This window comes from Lepidochelys olivacea, assembly GCF_965140295.1.
Source record: "Lepidochelys olivacea isolate rLepOli2 genome assembly, chromosome: 14".
NCBI classification, from domain to species: domain Eukaryota; kingdom Metazoa; phylum Chordata; order Testudines; family Cheloniidae; genus Lepidochelys; species Lepidochelys olivacea.
In genome coordinates this window covers 30473961-30500077 of record NC_140424.1, presented here as the reverse complement: position 1 = coordinate 30500077, position 26117 = coordinate 30473961, and the positions used below count along the sequence as shown (strand labels likewise).

The 26117-nt window shown below is 46.1% G+C and overlaps 3 protein-coding genes across 3 annotated transcripts in view; 2 read left to right on the top strand and 1 right to left on the bottom strand.

The window, feature by feature from the left end:
• The window catches only part of LOC311530265 (uncharacterized protein), a gene marked incomplete at its 3' end in the record, with an annotated part of 506005 nt that overhangs the window by 258411 nt on the left and 221477 nt on the right, over positions 1-26117 (top strand). The gene's annotated exons all lie outside the window — the stretch shown is intronic.
• On the bottom strand, positions 968-7360 carry LOC311530201 (uncharacterized protein; the record flags this gene model as incomplete). The annotated part of the gene is made up of 3 exons (XM_084646674.1): positions 968-2045; positions 6820-7135; positions 7357-7360. The coding sequence occupies 3 exons, from the start codon at positions 7358-7360 to the stop codon at positions 1439-1441; spliced, it is 927 nt and encodes a 308-aa protein (XP_084502800.1). The 3' UTR covers positions 968-1438.
• LOC311531232 (zinc finger protein RFP-like) lies at positions 7276-24846 on the top strand. Its single transcript, XM_084648456.1, has 7 exons — positions 7276-7946; positions 10183-10278; positions 11295-11525; positions 11842-11864; positions 13097-13212; positions 23316-23375; positions 23736-24846. Exons 1-7 carry the CDS (start codon positions 7494-7496, stop codon positions 24251-24253), a joined length of 1497 nt encoding a protein of 498 aa, XP_084504582.1. The 5' UTR covers positions 7276-7493; the 3' UTR covers positions 24254-24846.

Sequence of the window (26117 nt, the reverse complement as noted above, 5' to 3'; positions counted from 1 at the left end):
CTTCAGGGTACCACGGGCATTGGGCACTCACCTCCTGTAGCAGGAGAGTGAGTTCTCGAGTGGGGCAGTCATGCTGAGCCTTACACAGCAAATACTGTAGCTCATTGCGGTGTTGCACTTGCAAAGCAGAGAGGGAGCTTCCCATACTTACCATGACGAAAAATACTCACCGGGATCCACGAAGCGGATGAGTGACGCGTCTGAAACCCTTGCCAGGCGAGGTGAGTGCTGAGGGCCCCACGTTTGGGCGCCAGTTGTTGCGGTTCAAATACAAGACAGCACAAAGCTTTAAGCAAGCAAACAGGCTGGTCTGCCGACGGGCTGCTCCTGTCAGCTTTCCACCCTCTCCTTTATTCTTTCTCTCCCCCCGCGCATTACATTCTCCAACAGATAAAAGGAATACACTGGTTTTGTTTAACATTCTTATTTACCAATTTCTATCTACCGCATTCCTTGCTCTCGGGCCTTGAGCCCAGTCCTGGGAGGCTTCCCACGGTTCATGTCATCTGGGCGAGATTCCAAGGTTCATGCCCTTGAGAGGAGCTGTGTGTGCACGGCTCCTACACAACACTCCGGGTGTGCCCTGAATGTTGCCAAGTGCATGAACCTTGTATGAATCCTACAGGACCTAAATATAAAAGTGAACATTCTCCTTTATCTTTTGAGTTCAGCCCCAGTTCAGGGGGGCTGTGCTCATTTGTTGCTTGGGGCCACAGCCCAGCTCCAAGTGCATTCCCATGGCTTGCCTCTAGTTCCCTTTCCCTTGCCTGTGCTGTTTCAGACAAACGATGACACTCCTTTAGGGGGCTCTCCATGGGTGTCTGACCGAGAGATAAAGCCTCAATTCTCAGTGGCACACTATTGTCAATCATTTAAAAATCAGGAGTCAGGCCCCCGCAAAATGATGAAATTACCCTAAAATAATTACATTTAAAATACTAGTTCATAATAAGTGTTGGGTTCTTTTTGTTTTCCTTCTCATTTCTCAGACTTTTAGGCTGCACGTGGGCCATATTTTCAAGTTTTTCTCTGCAGCTACAAGGTCTAGAAATTTTTGTTTAGAAAATGAAAGACAGGAGTCTCATCTCATCACTTGATTCCAGGAGCTGGGGCTTTAGGAAACACATGAAATATCATGACCCACATGATGAAAACATGAGAGTTGGCTACACTGCTGGCATTAAGGCCCCTGCACACGGCCAGAGAAGCCTTAGTGTAAATGAGAATCAGGCCTTCCAGCTTAACCCAATTTTTAGCTTGTGACTTTAGTATCACTCCTTAGACCAGGGGTGGCCAACCTGTGGCTCCAGAGCCACCTGCGGCTCTTCAGAAGTTTATATGCGGCTCCTTGCGCAGGCACCGACTCCGGGGCTGGAGCTACGGGCGCCAACTTTCCAGTGTGCCGGGGGCTGCTCACCGCTCAACCCCTGGCTCTGCCTCAGGCCTGGGTATCTGAGTGTGTGTTTGGTGAGAGGATCTGAGTGTTTGTAGTGAGGGCAGCTTGGAAGTTTGAGTGAGTGCTTGATTGGTTGGCTGAAAAGGGAGGGAGTTGGGAGTGTTTTGTTTCAGGTGAGCCTGGCTGTTTAAAAAAGCCGGCGCTCCGCAAACCAGCTGACCAGCGGGGGACAGCAGAGCAGCAAACAGCAGGAGTTTGCCTGGGAGTTCGCCTGGGGTGAGCCCACTGAGGCTTACATCCTAATGGCTTCTCTGAGTAATTACTGCATCTCCTGAGGAAGCTCGTAGTAGGAAGGTAATATGGATGGGGAGTGTTCAGCTGTTGTGACCTGCACTGGATGTGCCATGTTTGTCTTTCTTCCACAGGACAGAAGCGACTTTGTGTGTACAAAGTGCAAGCTGGTCTCCATATTGGAAGAGAAGGTTCAAGGTCTGGAGCAACAGGTATCGACCCTGCGTTGCATAAGAGAAACTGAAGATTTCCTGGACAGACGTCAGGATATGCTTCCACGGGCACAAGGTTCTGAAGATTCAGAGCAGGCTGCGCAGCGGGGACAGGAGGACGGTGAAGAAATTTGGCAACATGTGACCTGCAGAAGAAGAAGGGGGAACGTCCATGTACCAGCAACGCAGATACAGGTAAGTAACCGTTTTCATGTTCTCTCCATAGGTACCATTGCAGGGAGTGGCCCAGATGATATGTCTGGGGGAAGGGAGCAGAAGGAGACTCCACCAGTTGAAAGGCATAAGATGCACTGTCCTAAGGTTGGGGGTTCCACGACCACCACTCCTAAGAGAAGGAGGCAGGTTGTGGTGGTCGGGGACTCTCTCCTCAGGGGGCCTGAGTCATCTATCTGCCGCCCTGACCGGGAAAACAGAGAAGTCTGCTGCTTGCCAGGGGCTAAGATTCACGATGTGACGGAGAGTCTGCCGAGACTCATCAAGCCCTCGGACCACTACCCTTCCTGCTTTTCCACGTGGGCACCAATGATACTGCCAAGAATGACCTTGAGCAGATCACTGCAGACTACGTGGCTCTGGGAAGGAGGATAAAGGAGTATGAGGCGCAAGTTGTGTTCTCGTCCATCCTCCCCGTGGAAGGAAAAGGCCGGGGTAGAGACCGTCGAATCGTAGAAGTCAATGAATGGCTACGCAGGTGGTGTTGGAGAGAAGGCTTTGGATTCTTTGACCATGGGATGGTGTTCCATGAAGGAGGAGTGCTAGGCAGAGACGGGCTCCACTTAACGAAGAGAGGGAAGAGCATCTTCACGAGCAGGCTGGCTAACCTAGGGAGGAGGGCTTTAAACTAGGTTCACCGGGGGAAGGAGACCAAAGCCCTGAGGTAAGTGGAGAAGGGGGATACTGGGAGGAGGCACGAGCAGGAGCGTGTGAGAGGGGAGGGCTCCTGCCTCATTCTGAGAACGAGGGGCCATCAGCGGGTTATCTCAAGTGCCTATATACAAATGCACAAAGCCTGGGAAACAAGCAGGGAGAACTGGAGGTCCTGGCAAAGTCAGGGAATTATGATGTGATTGGAATAACAGAGACTTGGTGGGATAACTCGCATGACTGGAGTACTGTCATGGATGGGTATAAACTGTTCAGGAAGGACAGGGAGGCCAGAAAAGGTGGGGGAGTTGCACTGTATGTAAGGGAGCAGTATGATTGCTCAGAGCTCAAGTATGAAACTGCAGAAAAACCTGAGAGTCTCTGGATTAAGTTTAGAAGCGTCTGCAACAAGGGTGATGTCGTAGTGGGAGTCTGCTATAGACCACCGGACCAGGGGGATGAGATGGACGAGGCTTTCTTCCGGCAAGTCTCAGAAGCTACTAGATCGCACGCCCTAGTTCTCATGGGCGACTTCAATCATCCTGATATCTGCTGGGAGAGCAATACAGCGGTGCACAGACAATCCAGGAAGTTTTTGGAAACTGTAGGGGACAATTTCCTGGTGCAAGTGCTGGAGGAACCAATTAGGGGCGGAGCTCTTCTTGGCCTGCTGCTCACAAACCGGGAAGAATTATTAGGGGAAGCAAAAGTGGGTGGGAACCTGGGAGGCAGTGACCATGAGATGGTCAAGTTCAGGATCCTGACACAAGGAAGAAAGGAAAGCAGCAGAATACGGACCCTGGACTTCAGAAAAGCAGACTTTGACTCCCTCAGGGAACTGATGGGCAGGATCCCCTGGGAGAATAACATGAAGGGGAAAGGAGTCCAGGAGAGCTGGCTGTATTTTAAAGAATCCTTATTGAGGTTACAGGGACAAACCATCCCGATGTGTAGAAAGAATAGTAAATATGGCAGGCGACCAGCTTGGCTTAACAGTGAAATCCTTGCTGATCTTAAACACAAAAAAGAGGCTTACAAGAAGTGGAAGATTGGACAAATGACCAGGGAAGAGTATATAAATACTGCCCGGGCATGTAGGAATGAAATTAGGAAGGCTAAATCACACCTGGAGTTGCAGCTAGCGAGGGATGTTAAGAGTAACAAGAAGGGTTTCTTCAGGTATGTTGGCAATAAGAAGAAAGCCAAGGAAAGTGTGGGCCCCTTACTAAATGAGGGAGGCAACCTAGCGACAGAGGATGTGGAAAAAGCTAATGTACTCAATGCTTTTTTTGCCTCTGTCTTCACGAACAAGGTCAGCTCCCAGACTACTGCACTGGGCAGCACAGCATGGGGAGGAGGTGGCCAGCCCTCTGTGAAGGAAGTAGTGGTTCGGGACTATTCAGAAAAACTGGACGTGCACAAGTCCATGGGGCTGGATGCGTTGCATCCGAGAGTGCTAAAGGAATTGGCGGATGTGATTGCAGATCCATTGGCCATTATCTTTGAAAAGTCATGGCGATTGCGGGAAGTCCCGGAAGACTGGAAAAAGGCTAATGTAGTGCCAATCTTTAAAAAAGGGAAGAAGGAGGATCCTGGGAACTACAGGCCGGTCAGCCTCACCTCAGTCCCCGGAAAAATCATGGAGCATGTCCTCAAGGAATCAATTCTGAAGCACTTAGAGGAGAGGAAAGTGATCAGGAACAGTCAGCATGGATTCACCAAGGGCAAGTCATGCCTGACTAATCTAATTGCCTTCTATGATGAGATAACTGGTTCTGTGGATGAAGGGAAAGCAGTGGATGTGTTATTCCTTGACTTTAGCAAAGCTTTTGACACGGTCTCCCACAGTATTCTTGTCAGCAAGTTAAAGAAGTATGGGCTGGATGGATGGACTACAAGGTGGGTAGAAAGTTGGCTAGATTGTCGGGCTCAATGGGTAGTGATCAATGGCTCCATATCTAGTTGGCAGCCGGTATCTAGCAGAGTGCCCCAAGGGTCGGTCCTGGGGCCGGTTTTGTTCAATATCTTCATTAATGATCTGGAGGATGGTGTGGATTGCACTCTCAGCAAGTTTGCGGATGACACTAAACTGGGAGGAGTGGTAGGTACGCTGGAGGGTAGGGATAGGATACAGAGGGACCTAGACAAATTGGAGGATTGGGCCAAAAGAAATCTGATGAGGTTCAACAAGGACAAGTGCAGAGTCCTGCACTTAGGACGGAAGAATCCAATTCACCGCTACTGACTAGGGATCGAATGGCTCGGCAGCAGTTCTGCAGAGAAGGACCTAGGGGTGACAGTGGACGAGAAGCTGGATATGAGTCAACAGTGTGCCCTTGTTGCCAAGAAGGCCAATGGCATGTTGGGGTGTATAAGTAGGAGCATGGCCAGCAGACCGAGGGACGTGATCGTTCCCCTCTATTAGACATTGGTGAGGCCTCATCTGGAGTACTGTGTCCAGTTTTGGGCCCCACACTACAAGAAGGATGTGGAGAAATTGGAGAGAGTCCAGCGAAGGGCAACAAAAATGATTAGGGGTCTGGAACACATGACTTATGAGGAGAGGCTGAGGGAACTGGGATTGTTTAGTCTACGGAAGAGAATAATGAGGGGGGATTTGATAGCTTCTTTTAACTACCTGAAAGGTGGATCCAAAGAGGATGGATCTAGACTATTCTCAGTGATAGCAGATGACAGGACAAGGAGTAATGGTCTCAAGTTGCAGTGGGGGAGATTTAGGTTGGATATTAGGAAAAACTCTTTCACTAGGAGGGTGGTGAAATACTGGAATGCGTTACCTAGGGAGGTGGTGGAATCCCCTTTCTTGGAAGTTTTTAAGGTCAGGCTTGACAAAGCCCTGGCTGGGATGATTTAGTTGGAATTGGTCCTGCTCTGGGCAGGGGGTTGGACTAGATGGCCTCCAGAGGTCCCTTCCAACTCTGTTATTCTATGATTCTATGATTCTTGCCTCCACTCCACCCCTTCCTTCCCCCCGCCCCCTGAGCCTGTCATGCCCTCGCTCCTTCCCCAAGCCTCCTGCATGCTATAAAACAGCTGATTGGGAGGTGTGGGGAGGAAGGGGGAGGCGCTGATTGGCATGGCTGACGGTAGGTGGGAGGAGCTGGGATGGGGGGAAGATGATAGGGGGCTGCTTATGTATTACTGTGGCTCTTTGGCAATGTACTTTGGTAAATTCTGGCTCCTTCTCAGGCTCAGGTTGGCCACCTCTACCTTAGACAAACAAACCCTGGTCCTGCAAGCTCAGCATCCCGGCTGGGTACTGATGCTTGTGTGAAGCCCCAGTGACCACATCAGCTCAGGGGCTTGCAGATGTAAGCGGGGGAATGGTCCCGCTATTGTGGGGAACTTTCCTGGCTTATACACTACCCCGGTGAAGTGGGCTAGCGAAAGGATCTGAGTCCTCACTCCCACTCCCTTTACCCAGAACCCTGACTGTCCTAGAGGACTCCCCTTCCACTCTTCTGTCTGGCAGAGTCCTTGTAACCCTAACAAGGCTGGGCCCAGGATTCCTGGGGGACTCAACCCCCAACCTTGTTGTGGTCACTTAGGGCAGGGTCTAGGGTGTCCCCACTCCGGGGTGCTCTCTCTGCACTGGATGCTTCCCTGACCCACTGATCATTACATACAGTTCAAAGCAAATACAATTTATTAAACAGCAATCGATTTTAAAAAATAAGGGAAAAATGGGAAAGGTTAAAGGAAAACACATCACCCTGCTCTGTGGCAAGGGGACGTCACAACGAGCGTCTCTGGAAGGTAAGGGCAGTTCAGTCTGTTCTTCACACGTCCCAGGCCTCCTGCCCAGGCTCTGGCTGTGCTGCAGGGATGCTGCAGGAACTTGCTCTGGAGGTGGCCACACGCTCTAGGTGGCAGGACCCATCTCCCCAGTGTCATCTGCCCCGTCGGGGTTACGATCCCCCCTCCAAGTCTGGCCTGCAAGGCCTCTTGGCTGGGGGCATCTCCCTGCACTGGGCCCGCTGCCCAGGGTCCCCCTTGCTCTCCCCAGCTGCTCACCGCACCCAGCTCCGGACTCCTCCAGCCCGAGCTCCAGCTCCACCACTCTGCCTCAGCACGGCGGCTGCTGCTGCTGCTCTGCCTCCAGTTCCCTGGGCTGCTTCTCTGGCCCCCCTGGCTCTGGTTGCTGCAGCTCTCCCCCCAGGACAAGTCTGCTCTGGGGGCTGCTTCTGTGACTCTGCTCCCAGCAGCGACCTGCTTCCTGCGCTGCTTTTCTGGCTCCTCTGGATCTGGCCCAGCTCTGCTCCCCAGCTCAGCTCAGGCCCCTGCTTTCTCTTTAGCTCAGCCCCACTCTGCCTGACCCAGGCAATTCCAGCTCACACGCAGGAGGGGACCCCCCTGACTCCCTGATTAGCCTGCCCGCCCTGTCAGTCAGGCTGACCTGGAGCATTGGCCTCTCCCCATTTCCCCTGGGGACTGTCAGTCTCAGGGTCCTGATTTCCCATCGACCCTTCCCCTTTCTTTTGGCACTGGGAGTAAGCCAACCAAAATACCCTCACTGAGTTTTAGTAAGGGGACAGTCAGAGCTTTATTGGCACATTTTCCACAAAGGCCTCCTGGGCTGTAATGTCATCAACTGGCTCCATCCAGCTCAGCAAACAGCAAAAGTCAGTGACAGGAAGAGAAACGCCCAGTTGCTGCTGTAGGCGGGGTGAGTCTCTGAGCTCAGGAAAATGAAACTTACCCAGTTACACTGTCCAGAGGGAGCCATGGCTGCAGAGAAATCCGTGGAAAGTCTCCAGGAAGAAGTGACTTGTCCCATCTGTCTGGAGTATTTCACAGAACCTGTCACTCTGGAGTGTGGGGACAATTTCTGCCGAGCCTGTGTCACCCAGTGCTGGCAGGGATCTGACACAGACTTCTCCTGCCCTCAGTGCAGAGAAACTGTGCAACAGAGAAACCTTAAGCTGAACAGGCAGCTGGCAAATGTCCTAGAAATAGTCAAACAGCTGAATTTACACAAAGCAAAAGGAGCAGGAAGGGATGGTGTGTGTGAGGAACACAAGGAGCCTCTCAAACTGTTCTGTGAAGAGGATCAAACCCTCATCTGTGTGGTGTGTGACAGATCCCAGGCTCACAGAGCTCACACTGTGGTTCTCATAGAGGAGGCTGCCCAGGAGTACAAGGTAGGGAATCATTGCCTCATGTGAATCATTCTAACTGAATTTTAATTACAGGTTAACTTAATCATAACTTGCTGGTTTTATTTGATTGCTCCCTCCTACAGCTACTGATGTACTGCAGCATTCACTGTATGAAAAATGATATAAAAGGAAATGCTTAGGGGAATGTGGAAAAAGGCAAAAATGAAGGCATGAAAGATAAATGGTGAGATAAGGGACCTCTCAACTCATCTGAAGCTGTTAAACGACCAGTGAGGTTTAAGTCACAAGAGCTGCAGGCCAGTCTATGTGCGAGTGCAGCCTTCAGACTGGAGAAGGGGATGTTACAAGCTGTTGTTATTACTGATTTATATCACAATATTTATTTTTATTATTATTTTCATCCCAAACTCACCTGGCAGCTCAGTGACAGGGCTGGGAGTAAAATTCACATCTCCCCAGTCTCAGGCCAGGGCACTAACCACTGGTCCATGCTGCCTCCCCAGCAGCGCTATGCAGTGATGAAGAGTGGCCATTATGTGGGAAAGACTCCTTTGTAAGGGTCCCAGGCCCAGCAGGGAGATGGGGTTTCTCACTGGGATTCGGAATTCCTGTGTTACTCCATGAGGAGTTAAACTCAGATGCCGGCCTGCACTAGACAAAGTCACTGAGCTAAACACTGTGTGGACCCCAAGCACTTTGAGGACTTCAGACAGCGCGGGTCAATGCCAAATACCATTGGGATTTGTCAGGGTTCCCTCCCCACTCTGAATTCTAGGGTACAGATGTGGCGACCCGCATGAAAGACCCCCTAAGCTTATTTCTACCAGCTTAGATTAAAGCTTCCCCAAGGCACAAATTCTTTGCCCTTGGAGGATACGCTGCCACCAAGTGATTTAACAAAGAATCAGGGAAAGGACCACTTGGAGTTCCTATTCCCCCAAAATATCCTCCCAAGTCCTTACACCCCCTTTCCTGGGGAGGCTTGAGAATAACATCCTAACCAATTGGTTACAACGTGATCACAGACCCAAACCGCTTGGGTCTTAGGACAATAGAGAAATTAGTCAGGTTCTTAAAAGAAGGATTTTATTTAAAAAAGAAGGTAAAAATCACCTCTGTAAAATCAGGATGGAAAATAACTTTACAGGGTAACAAAAGATTCAAAAACACAGCAGAACTTCCTCTAGGCTTAGTTTCAAAGTTACACAAAACAGGAATAAACCTCCCTCTAGCAAAGGGAAAATTCACAAGTTGAAAACAAAAGGTAATCTAACGCATCTTGCCTTATTTACTTACTCTTTTTGTAATATCAGAGACTTGTACAGGATGGTTTATAGGAGAAGGAGTTTTCTGACCTGACGCTTCTCTGCTTCCCAAGAGAACACACAAAACAAAGCCTTCCCCTCTCCCCAAGTTTTGGAAGTATCTTCTTTCCCCATTGGTCCTTTTGGCCAGGTGCCAACCAGGTTATTTGAGCTTCTTAATGCCTTACAGGTAAGGAGGAATTCTAGGCTACCCTTAGCTGTATGGTTATAACAGGATTAGACTGGATTGCAGCAAAACTAACCCCTGGGCAGTGCTGACCTGTGTCAGTCTGTTCTATTGTGTATGTGGGCAAGGACCAGCCAAAGTGGTTCCATTAGTCCCACAATGCAGCCTTTCCAAATATCCAACAATCCGCTGTTTCTGGGCTCTTTGCTAGGAACTAAGGGGTAGCTACCCAGAGGGCATTCCCACCAAAAGGGTTCAGGACAGCACTAAGGCAAAACTCAACCGTTCTTAACACAAATCAGCACCTCTAATGGGGTTTGCACTTGCCCTTAGACCAGTTCTGTCCAGTCAGCGCCATCCCCAGGAGTTCAGGGCTGAAGCTGAATGGGATTTGGGAATCCAGCCCATATTTCTGGCTCTGATAGCTTCTGGGATTTATATCACTTTGTTAGTGAAAACTCAAAAAATAGGTTATTTCACATGGTGAAAGAAAAATCCAAGGATGTGACCCCAGTTTCATGCTGGTTTAATTCAATAGAGAAACTGGGCCAAATTATTCCCAAAAGTACAAATATAAGCTACTCCCATGGTCTATTAAGGAGGTTTCATTTCCTTGGTATCTCTGATATCACAAACCTACTAGGTTCTCCAGTCATCAGTAGAGTGTTTTATTGTTTATTTATTCATTTATATTTGTTTGGCGGGGAAAGATCACCCCACTCTCACCTGTAAAATCAAACCAACCAAAACATTTCTGTTTCTTCAGAAGAAATTTCAGACCCATTTGAAGACTCTGAGGAAAGAGAGAGGAAAGCTCCTGAAACTGAATGTGATTGGAAAGAAGAGAATCCAGGAATATCTGGTAGGTTCCCATTGTTATTAACCTGCAGGGACATGTTCTGGGAGGTCTCCGTGGTTCTGGTGAATGTGGGATTTTGTGTGTTGTTCCATGATCACAGGATAGTATGTGTGGGTGGGTGTGCGCACACGCATTTAGACAGAGGATCTGAAAACTCTCCCTAGAGAAAGCCATCATCATCTTCTTCAGAATGGAAACTTTATTTCAATGAATGAATGAATTACTAGCCTTTGTGCCTTGGATGAAAAGCTTCCCAAGGTGAACTGAATGTGCCCAATTCAGTGCTATCTGTCTGAGCCTGCAGTTCCTTGTTGAATTATTTAATTGTTTGGCTCTTTTTTTTCTCCCCATCATCTCTGTCAATGTAGTTCTCAATACAGTTGTTTGAACAACAAATTTTTTCATTCACTGGACATTTAAGGAAAAGTAGCACTTTGGGGGATACCAAATACAATTTTTTTTTCTAAATTTTCAGTAAATCAAAGGCTATTTGTGTCAATGAAATGTTTCATTTCAACAAAATCCAAATGCTTTTTTTTGATTATATGCATTTTTAAAAAAATTGTTTAATTGTATTAAAAACAAGGAGATTTCACTTTCTTCTGAAAATGTGGAAATGAAATGTTCTGATTTTTTTCAGGTTTTTTAAATAAAAACATTTGGTGAAATTGGCATAATCCATGAATGTTTGTGTCACCAAATCTGCATTTGACCTAAAAAATTTTTAGTGTGAAAAATTTTGCCCAGGTACAGTGCTGAGTCCTGCCTCCTGCTGCCCTGGATCTGGATACTCAGAGAACAATGATAGCTCAATATCCTGACCTTGCCAAACAGAGAAATGGCCCTTTAAGAGAGATTGGGGCCAAATGGGAAGGTGTTAGAAAATCCTCTGCCTAGTAACTACAGGATATAGTCAAATGTCAGAAGTCTTAGAGATTGCAAAGACAGTCTCTCTCCTGCACACTCAGGACCTCAGACTCTCCATGTACCTGCCCTGCCTTTTATTTTTTTTTAAACAGAAACAAACACAAACCAAGAGGCAGAAGATTGTGTCTGAATTTCAGCAACTGTGGCAGTTCCTGGAGGAACAAGAGCGACTCCTACTGGCCCAGCTAGAAAAGCTGGACAAGGAGGTTGTAAAGATACAGAATGAAAGTATCACCAAATGCTCTGAGGAGATTTCCCGTCTCAGTGAGTTGATCATTGAGGTGGAGGGGAAGTGTCAGAAGCAAGGGAGTGAATTCCTGCAGGTGAGACTGAGTTAAATATATCTCAGATCCCAATACTGGGACAGGACAGCTCTTGAATCATGGGTACTAGAGTCCAGCAATTAGAGATCTCAGTATAACTCAGTGCATGCAGTGCAGAAATGTCAGTATTTATTGCTCTTTGAAGAGTTACAGATTCAGATATAAGAGATGTAAAAGCCCCATTAGCGCAGCCAATGAATGGCTCTGAGGCCAGGGCAGGGGTCTCCTTTTCCCATGTTTACAAAATCCTATTCCTGGGATCCCCAGCATCTGCCATGTGGATCTAAGATTCTTTTTCTCGTTCTCTCCCCTCTAGGATGTCAGAAGCACCTTGAGCAGGTACTGCGGCTCCTTCTCACTTACCTTCACACTTCACAATGTTGGGAATGTGCTGGGAGACCATGTTAAAATGTCATCTTGACAGGGCTCCAGTGCAAAATGTGTGGGGCAGGTCACATTTTGGATACAAATCTCTCTGATTAATTTAATCCTGAGGTTCTCATCATTTAATAGATGAATCTGGCATTGTCCACTCTATGGAAAAGATAATTAACCTAAAATATTTCCTAGAGATGTCACCTCCCTGGAGGGCTGGCTATCTCTGGATTCTGGGGTGGAATCTGGGCCTTTCACCTCTAGAGCATTGGCAACAATCCTACCCAGGTCAGCAGTGATCAAGGGTCTTTCCTACCTGAAGGCCCCTGTGGCTTGTCGTGTGCCATGAGATAGGGTGGGGGGAGTTGGTGAGTCCATCTAGTTTTCACTTGACAGATGTCTACAATACTACGCCTACCAGGCTGGATGCCAAGGAGTGAATTGGCCATGGAGATTTAACTCTCATAGATTCATAGATACTAAGGTCAGAAGGGACCATTATGATCATCTAGTCTGACCTTCTGCACAACGCAGGCCACAGAATTTCACCCACCCACTCCTGCGAAAAACCTCTCACCTATGTCTGAGCTACTGAAGTCCTGAAATCATGGTTTAAAGACTTCAAGGTGCAGAGAATCCTCCAGCAAGTGACCCATGTCCCATGCTGCAGAGGAAGGTGAAAAACCCCCAGAGCCTCTTCCAATCTGCCCTGGAGGAAAATTCCTTCCCGACCCCAAATATGGCGATCAGCTAAACCCTGAGCATATGGGCAAGATTCACCAGCCAGATACTACAGAAAATTCTTTCCTGGATAACTCAGATCCCACCCCATCTAACATCCCATCACAGGCCATTAGGCCTATTTACCATGAATAATTAAAGACCAAAATCATGTTATCCCATTATACCATCTCCTCCATAAACTTATCGAGTTTAATCTTAAAGCCAGATAGATCTTTTGCCCCCACTGCTTCTCTCCTTTTAACCCTAAAGCTGGTGTCTCCAGGCCAGAGTTGGACAACATTCATAGGACTTTTGGGGAGAAGGTTGCACTGCCATGGTCTATCCTGCACCTGCTCTGTGGCTGGCAGAAGTAGAGGAATTTTAATGCCAGGCCCATTAGAGCAGCATCTTTTACAAGCCAAAATTATAATAAGTTACTAAATGAAATAGAACAAGAGATTGTTTTTCTCCAGGTGTGAGAAGGGGAAGTTCCAGCAGCCAGTGGAGATTTCTCCTGAATTGGAAAAGAACCTGAGTGATTTCTCCCAGAAAACTATTGCTCTAATGGAGACGCTGAGGAAGTTCAAAGGTACTGAGATGAGATCAAGGAGAGGAAATCAGGATGAGTCTCTGAGCATGTGGGAAGAGATGTGCTCTGTCCGAATGGTTCATAATTAGTTTATGTAGCTATTTAATACATATTGGAAAGTAGACATATACTAGGAATTAATTTGTAAACACCTAGAGAATAATAGGTTATAAGGAATAGTCAGCATGGATTTGTCAAGAACAAACTATGCCAAACCAACCTAGTTTCCTTCTTTGACAGTATAGCCCAGTTCTTTAGTGGTAACTGCTTATATTTTCTATTAATTCTAATTTAAAGAGCTGGGGGATTGCAGTAGGATTCTAGTCCCAGAATCAGGCACAACAGAATTAAGGTTATTAAGTCTGATTGGGAACCCTGGTGTGCACAATGGAGACACTCACACTGAGGGCAAAGCAAAGCTTTAACTACTTCTATTAGCACAATTAGTGAAGACAAAAGAGATCTATACCACATACAAAGACAGCAAAATACAGAGATAAGATGAAATATTGTATGATTCCTCACACAAATGCTCATTTACTCACATACTCTCATCTGTGGGAATCTAGTGGTAAGGTTATAGGCCTCAAAGCCTCACGCTAACTTAGTTATGCCACATGCTAACTGCTTAAGCCAATATATTACAGGATACAGGCCTCTAGGTTCCCTGCATTACTGCAAAGTAAAAATAAAATGCTAAAGCTGGCCATGGGCTATAAGTCCTCCTTTTGATGGGGTGATTGCACATGAACCCTATCACATATATTATGATGTAGATGGTTGATTACCTGAGGGGGAGGTTCTGGTGCCAGTCTGTCTCCTGTTACTGAGGTTAAAGGACCTGAAGGATTGATTCTGGCTGTGTAGTTATAAATGCAGCATATGGATGCTCTGGTACCAGATATGTCCCTGTTGTAGGTCCCATGCTTACACTTTGGCTTGATTCATCCTCTTTAATCCCCCTAGGTTGTTGTTGGGTCACTTGACCCTTTGTACTTAATCTCCTGATTTTACACTGCATGCACCCGAATGCAATGAATATAATCCTATTGCAATGCCTCGGATGATAACCCATCCTTTTAACTCAATTTTTGTTTGTAATGGTGCTGCTAGGACTTCATCACCTCTATTAATCAAGTGGATAAAAGATTGCTCAGCCTCATTGACATTATTGATCATTTGTATGAGGTGTGTGTCTTTTTGATCCACTAAATGTTTCAAGTGTAAATTCAGTGGGGGAATATAAACAAGAAATGTTGGTGTGCTTTGGACTATTAGGTCTTGATAGGTTGGGTCAGATATAATAATAGTGGTGCTTTCAAGTGCAGGGACAGGAGAAATCACTATGTGCCCTATTAAAGTATGTTGTTTTTGGGTAAAACAGAAATTTGGCTCTGTGACCTGACACTCCAATTGAGATACTTTCGTTGGCTGGTTACTACACAATACTGGTCATTTCCATCATAGATCACCCTCTCCATCCATGTCTTCCATTTGGTCAGTCTGACCTGGCACAAAGATGTGATAGGTTCTATAGATGATCTTCTCCCTGCAGTCCACACAGGACAGTATCCACCTCAAACACATCCCATCTACAAATGTAGTGATGGCCCTTTTCTGAGCAACAGGCCATCTGTGGGATCTTCCAGGTTTGGCTTTCTGTGTGATTGCTCACCAAAGGAGGAATGTTGATGTGTTCCCTATAGATGTTGCTTTGAGATGTTGCCAGGATAGGCAGGGATGGTGTCCCTGGTTTCTGTTTGCCAGAAGCTGGGAATGGGCGACATGGGATGGTCACTTGATGATTGCCTGTTCTGTTCATTCTCTCTGAGGCACCTGCCATTAGCCACTGTCGGAAGACAGGATACTGGGCTAGATGGGCCTTTGGTCTGACCCAGTATGGCTGCTCTTATGTTCTCTTATGTTCTTATGAAATGACTTAAGGGATGGACAACAGCCAAATGGCTGTACACATCCTTATCTAGGTCGAGCACAGGCAAGGAGACTGTGAATGAGATGTACAAGGACTCTGCTATGGAACAATACTAGTTAAATAATGAGTGTCTTGACTGGTGTGTGGTGTCACAGATCCCATATGCCACATTGCTAAAGCTGGCTGTATGGGCTACAACAGTGTTACTGGTCCAGGGGCTGGGGAAAAGCTTTAGATATGTTGTATCATGCTTTTAGTCAGCTTTTTGACACAGTCCCACATTATGTTCTCATAAGCAAACTAGGGAAATGGGATCTAGATGAAATTACTATAAAATGGGTGCAAACCTGGTTTGAAATCCATAATCAACTAGTAGTTATTAGTGATTCACTGCCAAGCTGTAAGGGTGTGTCTAGTGGGGTACCACAGGGATCAGAACTGTGTGTGGTACTAATCAATATTTTCATTAATTATTTGGATAATGGAGTAGAGAGTATGTTGGGCTTAGGGATAAATGGTCATTTAGGGTTTGTCTACACTACACGGTTTTGTCAACCAATTTATGCCAACAATCAAAAACTGGTATAATTACATTGCTTCTGCATATTCACACAATGCTCCTTCTGTCAGCGGAGCGTATCCACACTTGGTGCTCTAGCATCAACAGTGGGAGCAGTGCACTGTGGGTAGCTCTCCCACTGTGCTACTCGCCACTTCCTGCAGCTAGATGTTGTGGGAAGGTGGAGTGGATCACAGTGCATCATGGGTGCAGGATCAACGTTCCTTGACGTGGTTTTTTCCTTCCCATCATTCCATGGGATTCCGGCTGTGTTTCACTCCACTTTTTAGTGGCCCCTGTTTACTGTGTGCCTGCCATCTCTGTCGGAAAAGATGGATCCTGCCCTGCTGTGTATTGTTGCAGTCACTGTTATGGACATATCGCGGATGGTCATGCAGTATATCATGAACTCCCAATCTGAACAGGAATCAGAACTGCTTGACCTGCTGTGTGCCATGGAAGGAAACAACACCAGGTTACTTTTGGCATTCATGGAATAGCTGCACATGGTGGACCATCACATTTGAGCTTGGGAAACAAACACAGAGTGGTGGGGTTGCATCATTATGTAGGTCTGGGATGACGAGCAGCGGCTGCAGAACTTTCAGATGTGGAAAGCCACCTTCATGGAACTGTGTGTGGAGCTCACCCCGGTACTGCAGTGCAAGGACACCAAAATGAGAGTTGCCATCTTGGTGGAGAAGCGCATGGCGGTTGCTGTGTGGAAGCTGACAACTCCAGACTGCTACCGGTCAGTCACAAATCAGTTTGGAGCTGGGAAGTCCACCATTGGGGCTGCGTTAACGCAAGTGTGCAGGGCCATTAGTCACATCCTGGTTCAAAGGACTGTGACTGTAGGCAACGCGAGTGAAATAGTGAATGGCTTTGCGGCAATGGGATTCCCTAACTGTGGTGGGGTGATAGATGGCACACATATTCCAATTTTGGCACTGGACCAACTTGTGACAGAATACATCAATAGAATGGGGTATTTCTTTATAGTTTTGCATCCTTGTCTGGTGGAGGCACTCTGCTGGTGTGTAGGGGGTTTCCGTGAAGGCCACATCTTCAGGAGCACAACAAACAATAAACAGAAGCATGATTGTTTGTTCACACATAGCATTGAATCATTATAGTAAAGTACACCACTTTTTACATACAAATCACTTTCTCACTGTCCCCAGGCAAGCACACATCTATGTGAGCACCCTAATCATGGTGAGTTTGGCCAGAGGAGAGGTGCTCAAGATGGGGCAAAGGGTCTAGGTGACTTTTTAGGGGATCACTGCAGCTGACTAGGAAGAATATTGTAAATTCTGCCACCATTTTCCACAGGCAGGGGTCATTGAAACCGATATCTCATTCCTGAGGGTAAGGAAGGATGCAAGGGAGCATCTCCTGCATGCATGCAACTTCAGACTGGGTCCCTATGCTGCTCTCCTGTGTGCTGCTTTGGTTCCTGCACAAGTGATTGTCGATTGGCATGGGAAAGTTTCCTACAATGGGGGAAGGAATAAAGCAGCTCTGCCAAGGAACCTTGGGGAGAAGATTGGCAAGTACCTCCACGAGAGTTCCTAGAGATCTCTGTGGAGGATTCTCATGAAATCTCGATGTGCATAAACATAGTTCTGCTGCAGTGCTTAGCTGCACAGGGGAAAGTGGAGCACATGCAAACACAGCTAGTCTTGTACATTTCTATCCCTTCACCCACTTCTAGACTATACAGACCAAAGGACAGCTCTACCTCATATAACCGAGCAGTATCAACTCAAAAAGATCACTTACCAAAGCTCTCCTCTCCTGTATCATGCATGCCAGAGCCAGACTGCTGGGACTTGCTAGACCCCTCCTGAGTGGAAAAGAGGTCCTGACTCGCTGCACCACTGAACGACCCTGCTGTGTGCTCCACATTGTCTTCCAATTCAAACTCCTTGTCCACAACTTCGTCCTTGGGGTTGAGTCTACTGTCCGCTGCCTGCAGCCCCGCTAAAGTATCCACGAGGCTCTTGACGGTGGAGATGGGGTCACTGCCAAAGATGGCGGCCAGCTCCTTATAGAAGCAGCAGGTCTTTGGCGTAGCACCAGAGCAACGGTTTGCCTCCCGTGCCTTCTAGTACGCCTGCCTCAGCTCCTTTATCTTCACTCAGCACTGATGAGTGTCTTGTTCGTACCATGTTCATAAGCCATGAGAAATCTGCCCATAGGTATTGAAGTTCCTACAACTGGAGTGCAGCTGGGACTGCACAGCCTCCTCTCCCCATAGTACCAGCAGATCCAACAACTGCGGGGTACTCTGAGTGGGAGAATGTTTGCTGCGTGGAGCCACCATGGTCAGCTGGGGAGATGATATGTGAGCTCTCCATGCCGAGGAAACCGGAAGTGGAATTTCAAAAATTCCCTGGCCTTTAAAGGGTGTGTACCTGGGTACAGGGCGGCGGAGTTCAAACTGCTGACCAGATCAGTCAGGATGGGCATTTTGGGACACCTCCTAGAGGCCATTTCCAGCAACATAACCAAGCGCGGTGTATACATTAACACTTTCTTGATATAACTTTGTTGCAGAAAGCTCTATGCCTTTTGTCGAGGTGGTTTTATTTTGTCGGCTAATCAGGAGAGTTTTGTTGGCAGAAAGAACATTGCAGTGTGTACACCTCCACTGTTTTGTCAATGAAACCTGACTTTTGCCGACAAAATTATGTAGTGTAGACAAGGCTTTACACTAAAAATCACAATATATTCAGGTTGCTTCTAGTCCCAAGAGATCAATCACTTCCCCCAGATCAGCTGGTACCCTTGATCTTACACCAAAGACAATTCCTGTAGCCAATCCTATAATAAACTATCTAAAGGTTTATTAACTACAAAAAAGAAATACGAGAGTTATTTACAGGTTAAAGCAAGCAAATATACACACAAATGAATTACCAGCTAAAATTCCTAAACATGACAGAGATGTAATAATCTGTCAATTCAAAATGTCTTTTAGGGCAGACGCAGGGGTAGCCCCTGGCCATCTCTGTCTTCATTTAATGTCTCTGGCCTGTGAGAGTCCAAAGAGCAAAGAGATGACAAATCTTCTTGTGACCCTGTTTTTTCTTTTACATTTGGCTTACCAGTCCATGAGAAGAGCTTCCTTGCATGGGGCATTTCCAAGGTGTGATAGGGCCATTCACCAATCCTTTGTATTGTGATGTTTCTTAATGTCAAATTTAATCTTGATAGGTCTCCTTAAAGGGGCGGGGGGAAGGGGGGAGGGAAGGGGGGAAGTTCCCATGCTTGGGTTTACAAGTTCAGAGCAAACATTTTCAAAGTTATAAAGCAAAACTGACATATTTCCTTATAGCATGGAATACAAGCATTACAAGGGAGATTAATGCATGCTGCAATTTATAAGCATTTCATAGAGTCTAAGTATTAAATAATTCATATAAGACTAATATGTATTTTGAACAAAACTAATGTACATGTGAGCTGGTTTGTTTCCAGCTATGAGTTTGTCAGTGCTTAGCTAATGCCTACAGCCTTGGTCAGAGCTGGCACTTGGTCTGCCAATGTCATAAAAGGTGGATGACCTTGTTAAAGATGTGTCTCTCATACTCTGCACCTTTGCAAAGATGAATAGGGGTGTAAACCAGGGACCTCTTGGTGCCAACTGGCAGATGGCACAGGGGGTGCAGAGGGTTTTGCAGAGATCCTCTGGGTCAGATATAGGAATTGTAGTTAACCGAAGGGTGGCATGTGAGGTCTCTACCAAGAGCCCATTGGTTGCCATAATCATTGCAAAATATATGTCCAGACACTAGTAGTTAAGTTAAGTAGTTATATGTCTCTTCTGAAAATTGTGTTCTTAAGGATTTGGGATTAGGGTGGGTCACTAGGAGGTGATTTAGCTCAAGAATATTCCTTTCAAACAAGAGGTTACAGATACTTATTTCTCTGTCTGGTCATGGGTGCTTTGGGTATTGTATGTTTCACAATGGAGCCTGTTTGCCTACTCTGCCAAATGCTCATCAAAAGAAATCTTCAAGAGCAAAATTTTACAGAAAGGAATAAAGAGCAGGCAGGGGTCCTGTTTACAAGTAAAGACAATGAATTGTTGGGATATATCTGGGCGTGACCTACAATGGAAATGTTCCTTCCACTGGGGGAGTAACAGATACACATCTCTATCCAGATATTTGGGTATTCTATATTGTGTGCTCACACTATAGGCCTATTTGCATAGTGAGCCAGATGTTTTTAAGAGATTTTGAAATCTACAAGAAAGGAAAATACAGAAAAAAACAACCAGTAGGAGGGTGTCTTCTTTAGGAATAAGGACAATGGATTGTCCTAATATATCTGTGTGTGGAAGCAGACTGGCAGCATGTTTGCCTCAGGAATGAAGGATCACAGTCAGCCTGGCTGTAAATTGCTGCATGGATTTTTGGGTGAGCAATACTTAATTAGATAGGAGAGTACCTTGTTAATTGAGCCTGGGCTCTAGAGTGTGTGTTATGATTTTGTTTTAAATTAGGGCTCTCAATTGTAGTTAACTCAAGCAATTAATGCAAAACAAATTAACTAAATTAAAAAAATTAGTCACAATTAATGGCAGTTTTAATTGCACTGTTAAACAATAATAGAATACCAATTTAAATTTATCATAAATTGGATGTTTTCTATGTTTTAAAGTATATTGATTTAAATTACAACACAGAATTCAAAGTGTACCGTGCTCACTTTATATTATTTTTATTACAAATATTTGCACTGTAACAAAGATAAACAAAAGAAATAGTATTTTTCAATTCCTTTCAAGTACTGGAGTGCAATCTCTTTATTGTCAAAATGCAACTTATAAATGTAGAATATTTTGTTACATAACTGCACTCAAAAACAAAACAATGTAAAACTTTAGAGCCTACAAGTGCACTCAGTCCTACTTCTTGTTCAGCCAATTGCTGAATGCTGCCCACTTCTTATTTACAATGTCACCTGAAAGTGAGAACAGGCATTTTCATGGCACTGTTGTAGCGGGCATTGCAAGGTATTTTTGTGCCAGATATGTTAAATATTTGTATGCCCCTTCATGCTTCGACTTGTAGATTGCAAATTGTACAGTGCAAATATTGGTAATAAAAATAATAATTAGGGCTGCCTAATAATAACAGTTAATGCATGTGATTAACTCAAAAGAACTCAACACTTTTTTTAATGTGCATTAATTGCATACTAGGGTGCCGTGCTCAGGGGGTGCTGCTGCATGCCTCCAGGGCAGGGGTGCCCCTCCCCGCATCACCCTTCTCCACTGCTGCTCCTCCATCGCACCCATGGAGCCATGCCAGACCAAGCTACTCCAGACTAGGAACCTGGCCTCACTCTTCTTCACAGAGTGGAAGGGGTGGGGTGGGGGGCTGATGTCGGGGTTCCCCCTGCCCCCACCCATGTACCTGGTTACTGCTGAGCTGGGGTCAGGGAACAGGGGGAGCCTGTCTGCTGCTGCTGCCAGCTCAGGAATGAGTGCGGTCGACAGGAGCTGCTGTTGGCTGAAAAAGTGCTCAGGCTTCTGAGTGCTCTGCTTAAAGAGACAACGCTTCCCCAGCACGCACGCACACACACTCTTCCCCCAAAGAGCAAAACTATTTAAATAAATGGTAATGATTTAACTGGGAATTGGTCCTGCTTCGAGCAGGGGGTTGGAATAGATGACCTTCTGGGGTCCCTTCCAACCCTGATATTCTATGATTCTATGATTCTATTCTGTTATTGTTTAACAGTGCAATTAAAACTGCGATTAATCACAACTTTTTAAAATCTCGTGATTAATCACGATTAATGCTTTTTAGTCATTTGACAGCCCTATTTTAAATGTAACCATTTGTTTCCAATACTACTTGCTATGACTTGAATCTTGATTCTTTGTTAAATAAAAGTATACGGTGCTTGTTTTCAATATAAAAATAGCTAAGTGCCTTGTGTCAAGCAGCACAGTGACCTGAAGTGTAACGGCTAAACTGGTGTGCACTGTTTCTTTAGAAGCAGCGAATCCGTGAACACTACGAGTGTCCGGTGAACCAGGGGATGGACGCTCCAGGGAGATGCTTGCAGGGTTTGAGGGTTGGAATGAGACAATCAGTAACGTGAAGTGAGACTGCAGGGCCTGCGGGGCCTAGAGGGCAGTGCTTGTGTTGCCTATGGCCAATGGAGTTGGGAGCTGGCCCAAGGCAGGCGCAGATATGGCTTCTCATGGTAAGGCACGTGGCAGTGAAGTGCTCACAACCCTGGGTACACCTGGCAAATATCACAGGAGGCCAGTGGCACAAGGGTGCAACTGTGCCAGGACCTAGGACTTCTCTATCATGTGCCAGGCCTGTACTGGCCTCTGTAACCGTTGAATAGGGGCATTGCCAGCAGATCAAGGGACATGATTGTTCCCCTCTATTTGACATTGGTGAGGCCTCATCTGGAGTACTGTGTCCAGTTTTGGGCCCCACACTACAAGAAGGATGTGGAAAAATTGGAAAACATCCAGCGGAGGGCAAGAAAAATGATTAGGGGACTGGAACACATGACTTATGAGGAGACGCTGAGGGAACTGGGATTGTTTAGTTTGCGGAAGAGGAGAATGAGGGGGGATTTGATAGCAGCCTTCAACTACCTGAAAGGGGGTTCCAAAGAGGATGGCTCTAGACTGTTCTCAGTGATAGCAGATGACAGAACGAGGAGTAATGGTCTCAAGTTGCAGTGGGGGAGGTTTACGTTGGATATTAGGAAAAACTTTTTCACTAGGAGGGTGGTGAAACATTGGAATGCGTTACCTAGGGAGGTGGTGGAATCTCCTTCCTTAGAAGTTTTTAAGGTCAGGCTTGACAAAGCCCTGGCTGGGATGATTTAGTTGGGGATTGGTCCTGCTCTGGGCAGGGGGTTGGACTAGATGACCTCCTGAGGTCCCTTCCAACCCTGATATTCTATGATTCGATGATACTATGAATAGGGAGATCAAAAACTGCCCCCTTCTATCCCTTTGCCAGTGCAGGCATGAGTCTGGCCCATTGAGCCAAACCTCTTCCAGCCTTAATTTCCAAATCTATACAATGTTTTTGTTGTTGTTTGTATTTCAGTCAATGGACAACAAGGACCACATTGTTCTGAGCTCTGTACAGATGCTGAGCAAACAGACCCAAAGAGCTTACAGCTCAGGGCCCTGATCCTGCAAGCCCTTAACATTCTATTAATGGCAAAGGGCCCAAAGTAGAGAAAATTATAGTCACGCTAAAGTCCTTGCAGGATCTGGGTCTAGGTCATGACAAAATGCAATAGGAGAATGAGACAAATCAACCAAGGGTTGGAGAGGGAGAATGAGAGAACAGTAAACAACTCTTAGAGATTGTACCTCCTAGGATGGTTGAGAGACTTAATGGATATTGATTCCATTGCTGTGAGATGCCTGAATGAAAGAGAAAATGGAAGGTTTCAGACTCGTTTGTATTAAAGACCTGTGTGTGTCTCTGTCCCTCTCTGTCTGTTTCTCTGTCACAATTAAAACACAGTTATGTGAATTAAGAGTGGGGATGTTGTTATAAATATCACAACATAAAATCTCACTGATTTTATCTTTTTTCCCTGTAGACACTCTGCCAGTTGAACTGGAGGAAAAAAAAGAGAATACTCTAGGATCACACAGACAGGGTGAGATTTCAAGGTGGAGATTATTTTTCAGTTATGAGAAAATTCCCATGAAAATGTTTTCTTGAACTTGTAGCTAAGCCAATGCTGACCATGATACAACCAGTCCTAAAAATAAAAACATTACTAAGACGTGCCCAAGTTGAAGTCAGACAAACAATCCAACACCAACCTTAACGCTGAGTTCATGCCCACAGCAATGCCCAGAAACATTCTATCATCCAAACACCCTTAACTCTGACCCTGGGATTTTCATAGATATCCATACACATTATATATATTAAATTCATAGGAATGAGTGGACAGGCCACTCACCTCAGGGCTGATCTCTGGCTCTAATACTCTGCTTCCCTCTCTCCTCAGTGAATGTGACTCTGGATCCAGACACGGCTCATCCCCAACTCCTCCTCTCTGAGGGTCAGAAAAGTGTCAGACGGGGAGACAAATGGCACAGACTGCCCAACAATCCCAAGAGATTTGATACCCTGGAGTGCGTGCTGGGCTGTGAGGGATTCACATCTGGGAGATACTACTGGGAGGTGGAGGTGGGAGGTGAAATAATCTGGGCTGTGGGGGTTGCCAGAGAGTCTGTGAGGAGGAAGGGATTGTTCTGCTTTAACCCTGAGTGGGGGATCTGGGCTATGGAGCAGTGGTGGGGTGAGTTCCAGGCTCTCACCTCCCCTAAAACTCCTCTGCCCCTGAGCTGGGTCCCCAGGAGGATCCGGGTTTGTCTGGACTATGAACAGGGGCTGGTGACATTTCTGGATGCTGATAATGATGCCCCAATCTTCACTTTCCCACCGGCTTCCTTCAGTGGGGAGAGAATCCACCCCTGGCTTTGGGTTCAGAGTGAACAATCACAGCTCAGACTGTGTCCCTGACACTTGGGGAAAACATCCCTTCTAAAGACCCTGAAATCAACTTCTCTAGCCTCAGACACCCTAATTTCTATGACCCTGGAGAACGCTTGTCTTCCTGAAAGCCTTCTACCATACAATCAGTTTGTATGACCATAAGGCTTGATGGGGCCTCTGAATTGTTAAAGTATAAAGACCAAGATGCTACTGAAATGGAGAAACCAACCGCATTGCTCCAAGAATTGTGCAACCTGTTTGTCACTGGCCTGTGTGATCCTTGAGGAGTGTAGCTGACTGTAGGGATCAGAGACTGTCAGATAGGAGCTCAGAGAGTGGGAGAATGAAAGTGAAAGAAAGTGACAAGGAGAGACATGAGCCAGGGTGACAGAGGGACTGGGAGATGCTACTGAACGTGATGGTGTCATTCATTACGTAATCCATCTTATTTAATTCACTGGTTCATGAAAAGTGGAGCCATTTTAATGCCTTGGAAAAGTGATTTCTGCAAATGTTGCACTTTTTCTCTGTTCTGACCTTACATAATCACTCCCTAAGTGATTGAAGCCCTCATTTTTTTGTTAACTGAACCTTTTTAATAAATATAAAGCTTTTTTCTGCTTGGTGTTTTCCACTCTTTTGAGGGAGCGAGGAGGTGCAGAGGATTTGATTCGCCACTGACCAAAAGACAAGTTAAGAGTAAGGTGGGGTACACTCTATGGGGGGGCAAGTTGACTGGTTTAATCAAGGGGCTGTAGAGCTGCCACCCTCCATAAAATGACCTGCTTATGAACTTGGAAGTGCATTGAAACCCATGTGGATATATATCTTCCTTCTAAACATGGTACTCTTTAAAAGAGTCTGAAATAGAGCTTGTGAGGCTATTTTGGAGTTATTTGGTCAAGGGGTTCCCAAAACATACCCCCAAATACTCTGCTTTTATCATTTTCAGATTTTTATAACACTTTGTTTTAGAATTAGGAATAGCAGATTTAAATTAAAGCTCAGGAAAAACTTGCTAACTGTAAGAACAGTAGGACAATGGAACAGTGTCTAGGAAAGTTGTTTCAGAGTAACAGCCGTGTTAGTCTGTATTCGCAAAAAGAAAAGGAGGACTTGTGGCACCTTAGAGACTACAATGTGTATGAAAATCAAGGTGGGCCATTTCCAGCACAAATCCAGGTTTTCTCACCCACCGGGGTGTGTGTGTGTGTGTGTGTGTGTGTGAGAAAACCTGGATTTGTGCTGGAAATGGCCCACCTTGATTATCATGCACATTGTAGGGAGAGTGGTCACTTTGGATGAGCTATTACCAGCAGGAGAGTGAGTTTGTGTGTGTATGGGGGTGGGGGTGGGGGGTGAGAAAACCTGGATTTGTGCTGGAAATGGCCCACCTTGATTATCATACACATTGTAAGGAGAAAGAAAAGGAGTACTTGTGGCACCTTAGAGACTAACCAATTTATGCTTATGCTCTAATAAATTGGTTAGTCTCTAAGGTGCCACAAGTCCTCCTTTTCTTTTTGCGAATACAGACTAACACGGCTGTTACTCTGAAACCTGTCATTGTAAGGAGAGTGGTCACTTTGGATAAGCTATTACCAGCAGGAGAGTGAGTTTGTGGGGGGTGGGGGGGGAGGCTGAGAAAACCTGGATTTGTGCTGGAAATGGCCCAACTTGATTATCATACACATTGTAAGGAGAGTGATCACTTTAAATAAGCTATTACCAGCAGGAGAGTGGGGTGGGAGGAGGTATTGTTTCATGGTCTCTGTGTATATAATGTCTTCTGCAGTTTCCACAGTATGCATCTGATGAAGTGAGCTGTAGCTCACGAAAGCTTATGCTCAAATAAATTGGTTAGTCTCTGAGGTGCCACAAGTCCTCCTTT

Bases quoted from the DNA above. Each gene is read 5' to 3' on its own strand.
- LOC311531232 (XM_084648456.1), top strand. From the start codon at position 7,494: ATGAAACTTACCCAGTTACACTGTCCAGAGGGAGCCATGGCTGCAGAG. The intron at 10,279-11,294 runs GTAGGTTCCCAT...TTTTTTAAACAG, and splicing joins AGAGAATCCAGGAATATCTG to AAACAAACACAAACCAAGAG. The intron at 11,526-11,841 runs GTGAGACTGAGT...TCTCCCCTCTAG, and splicing joins AAGGGAGTGAATTCCTGCAG to GATGTCAGAAGCACCTTGAG.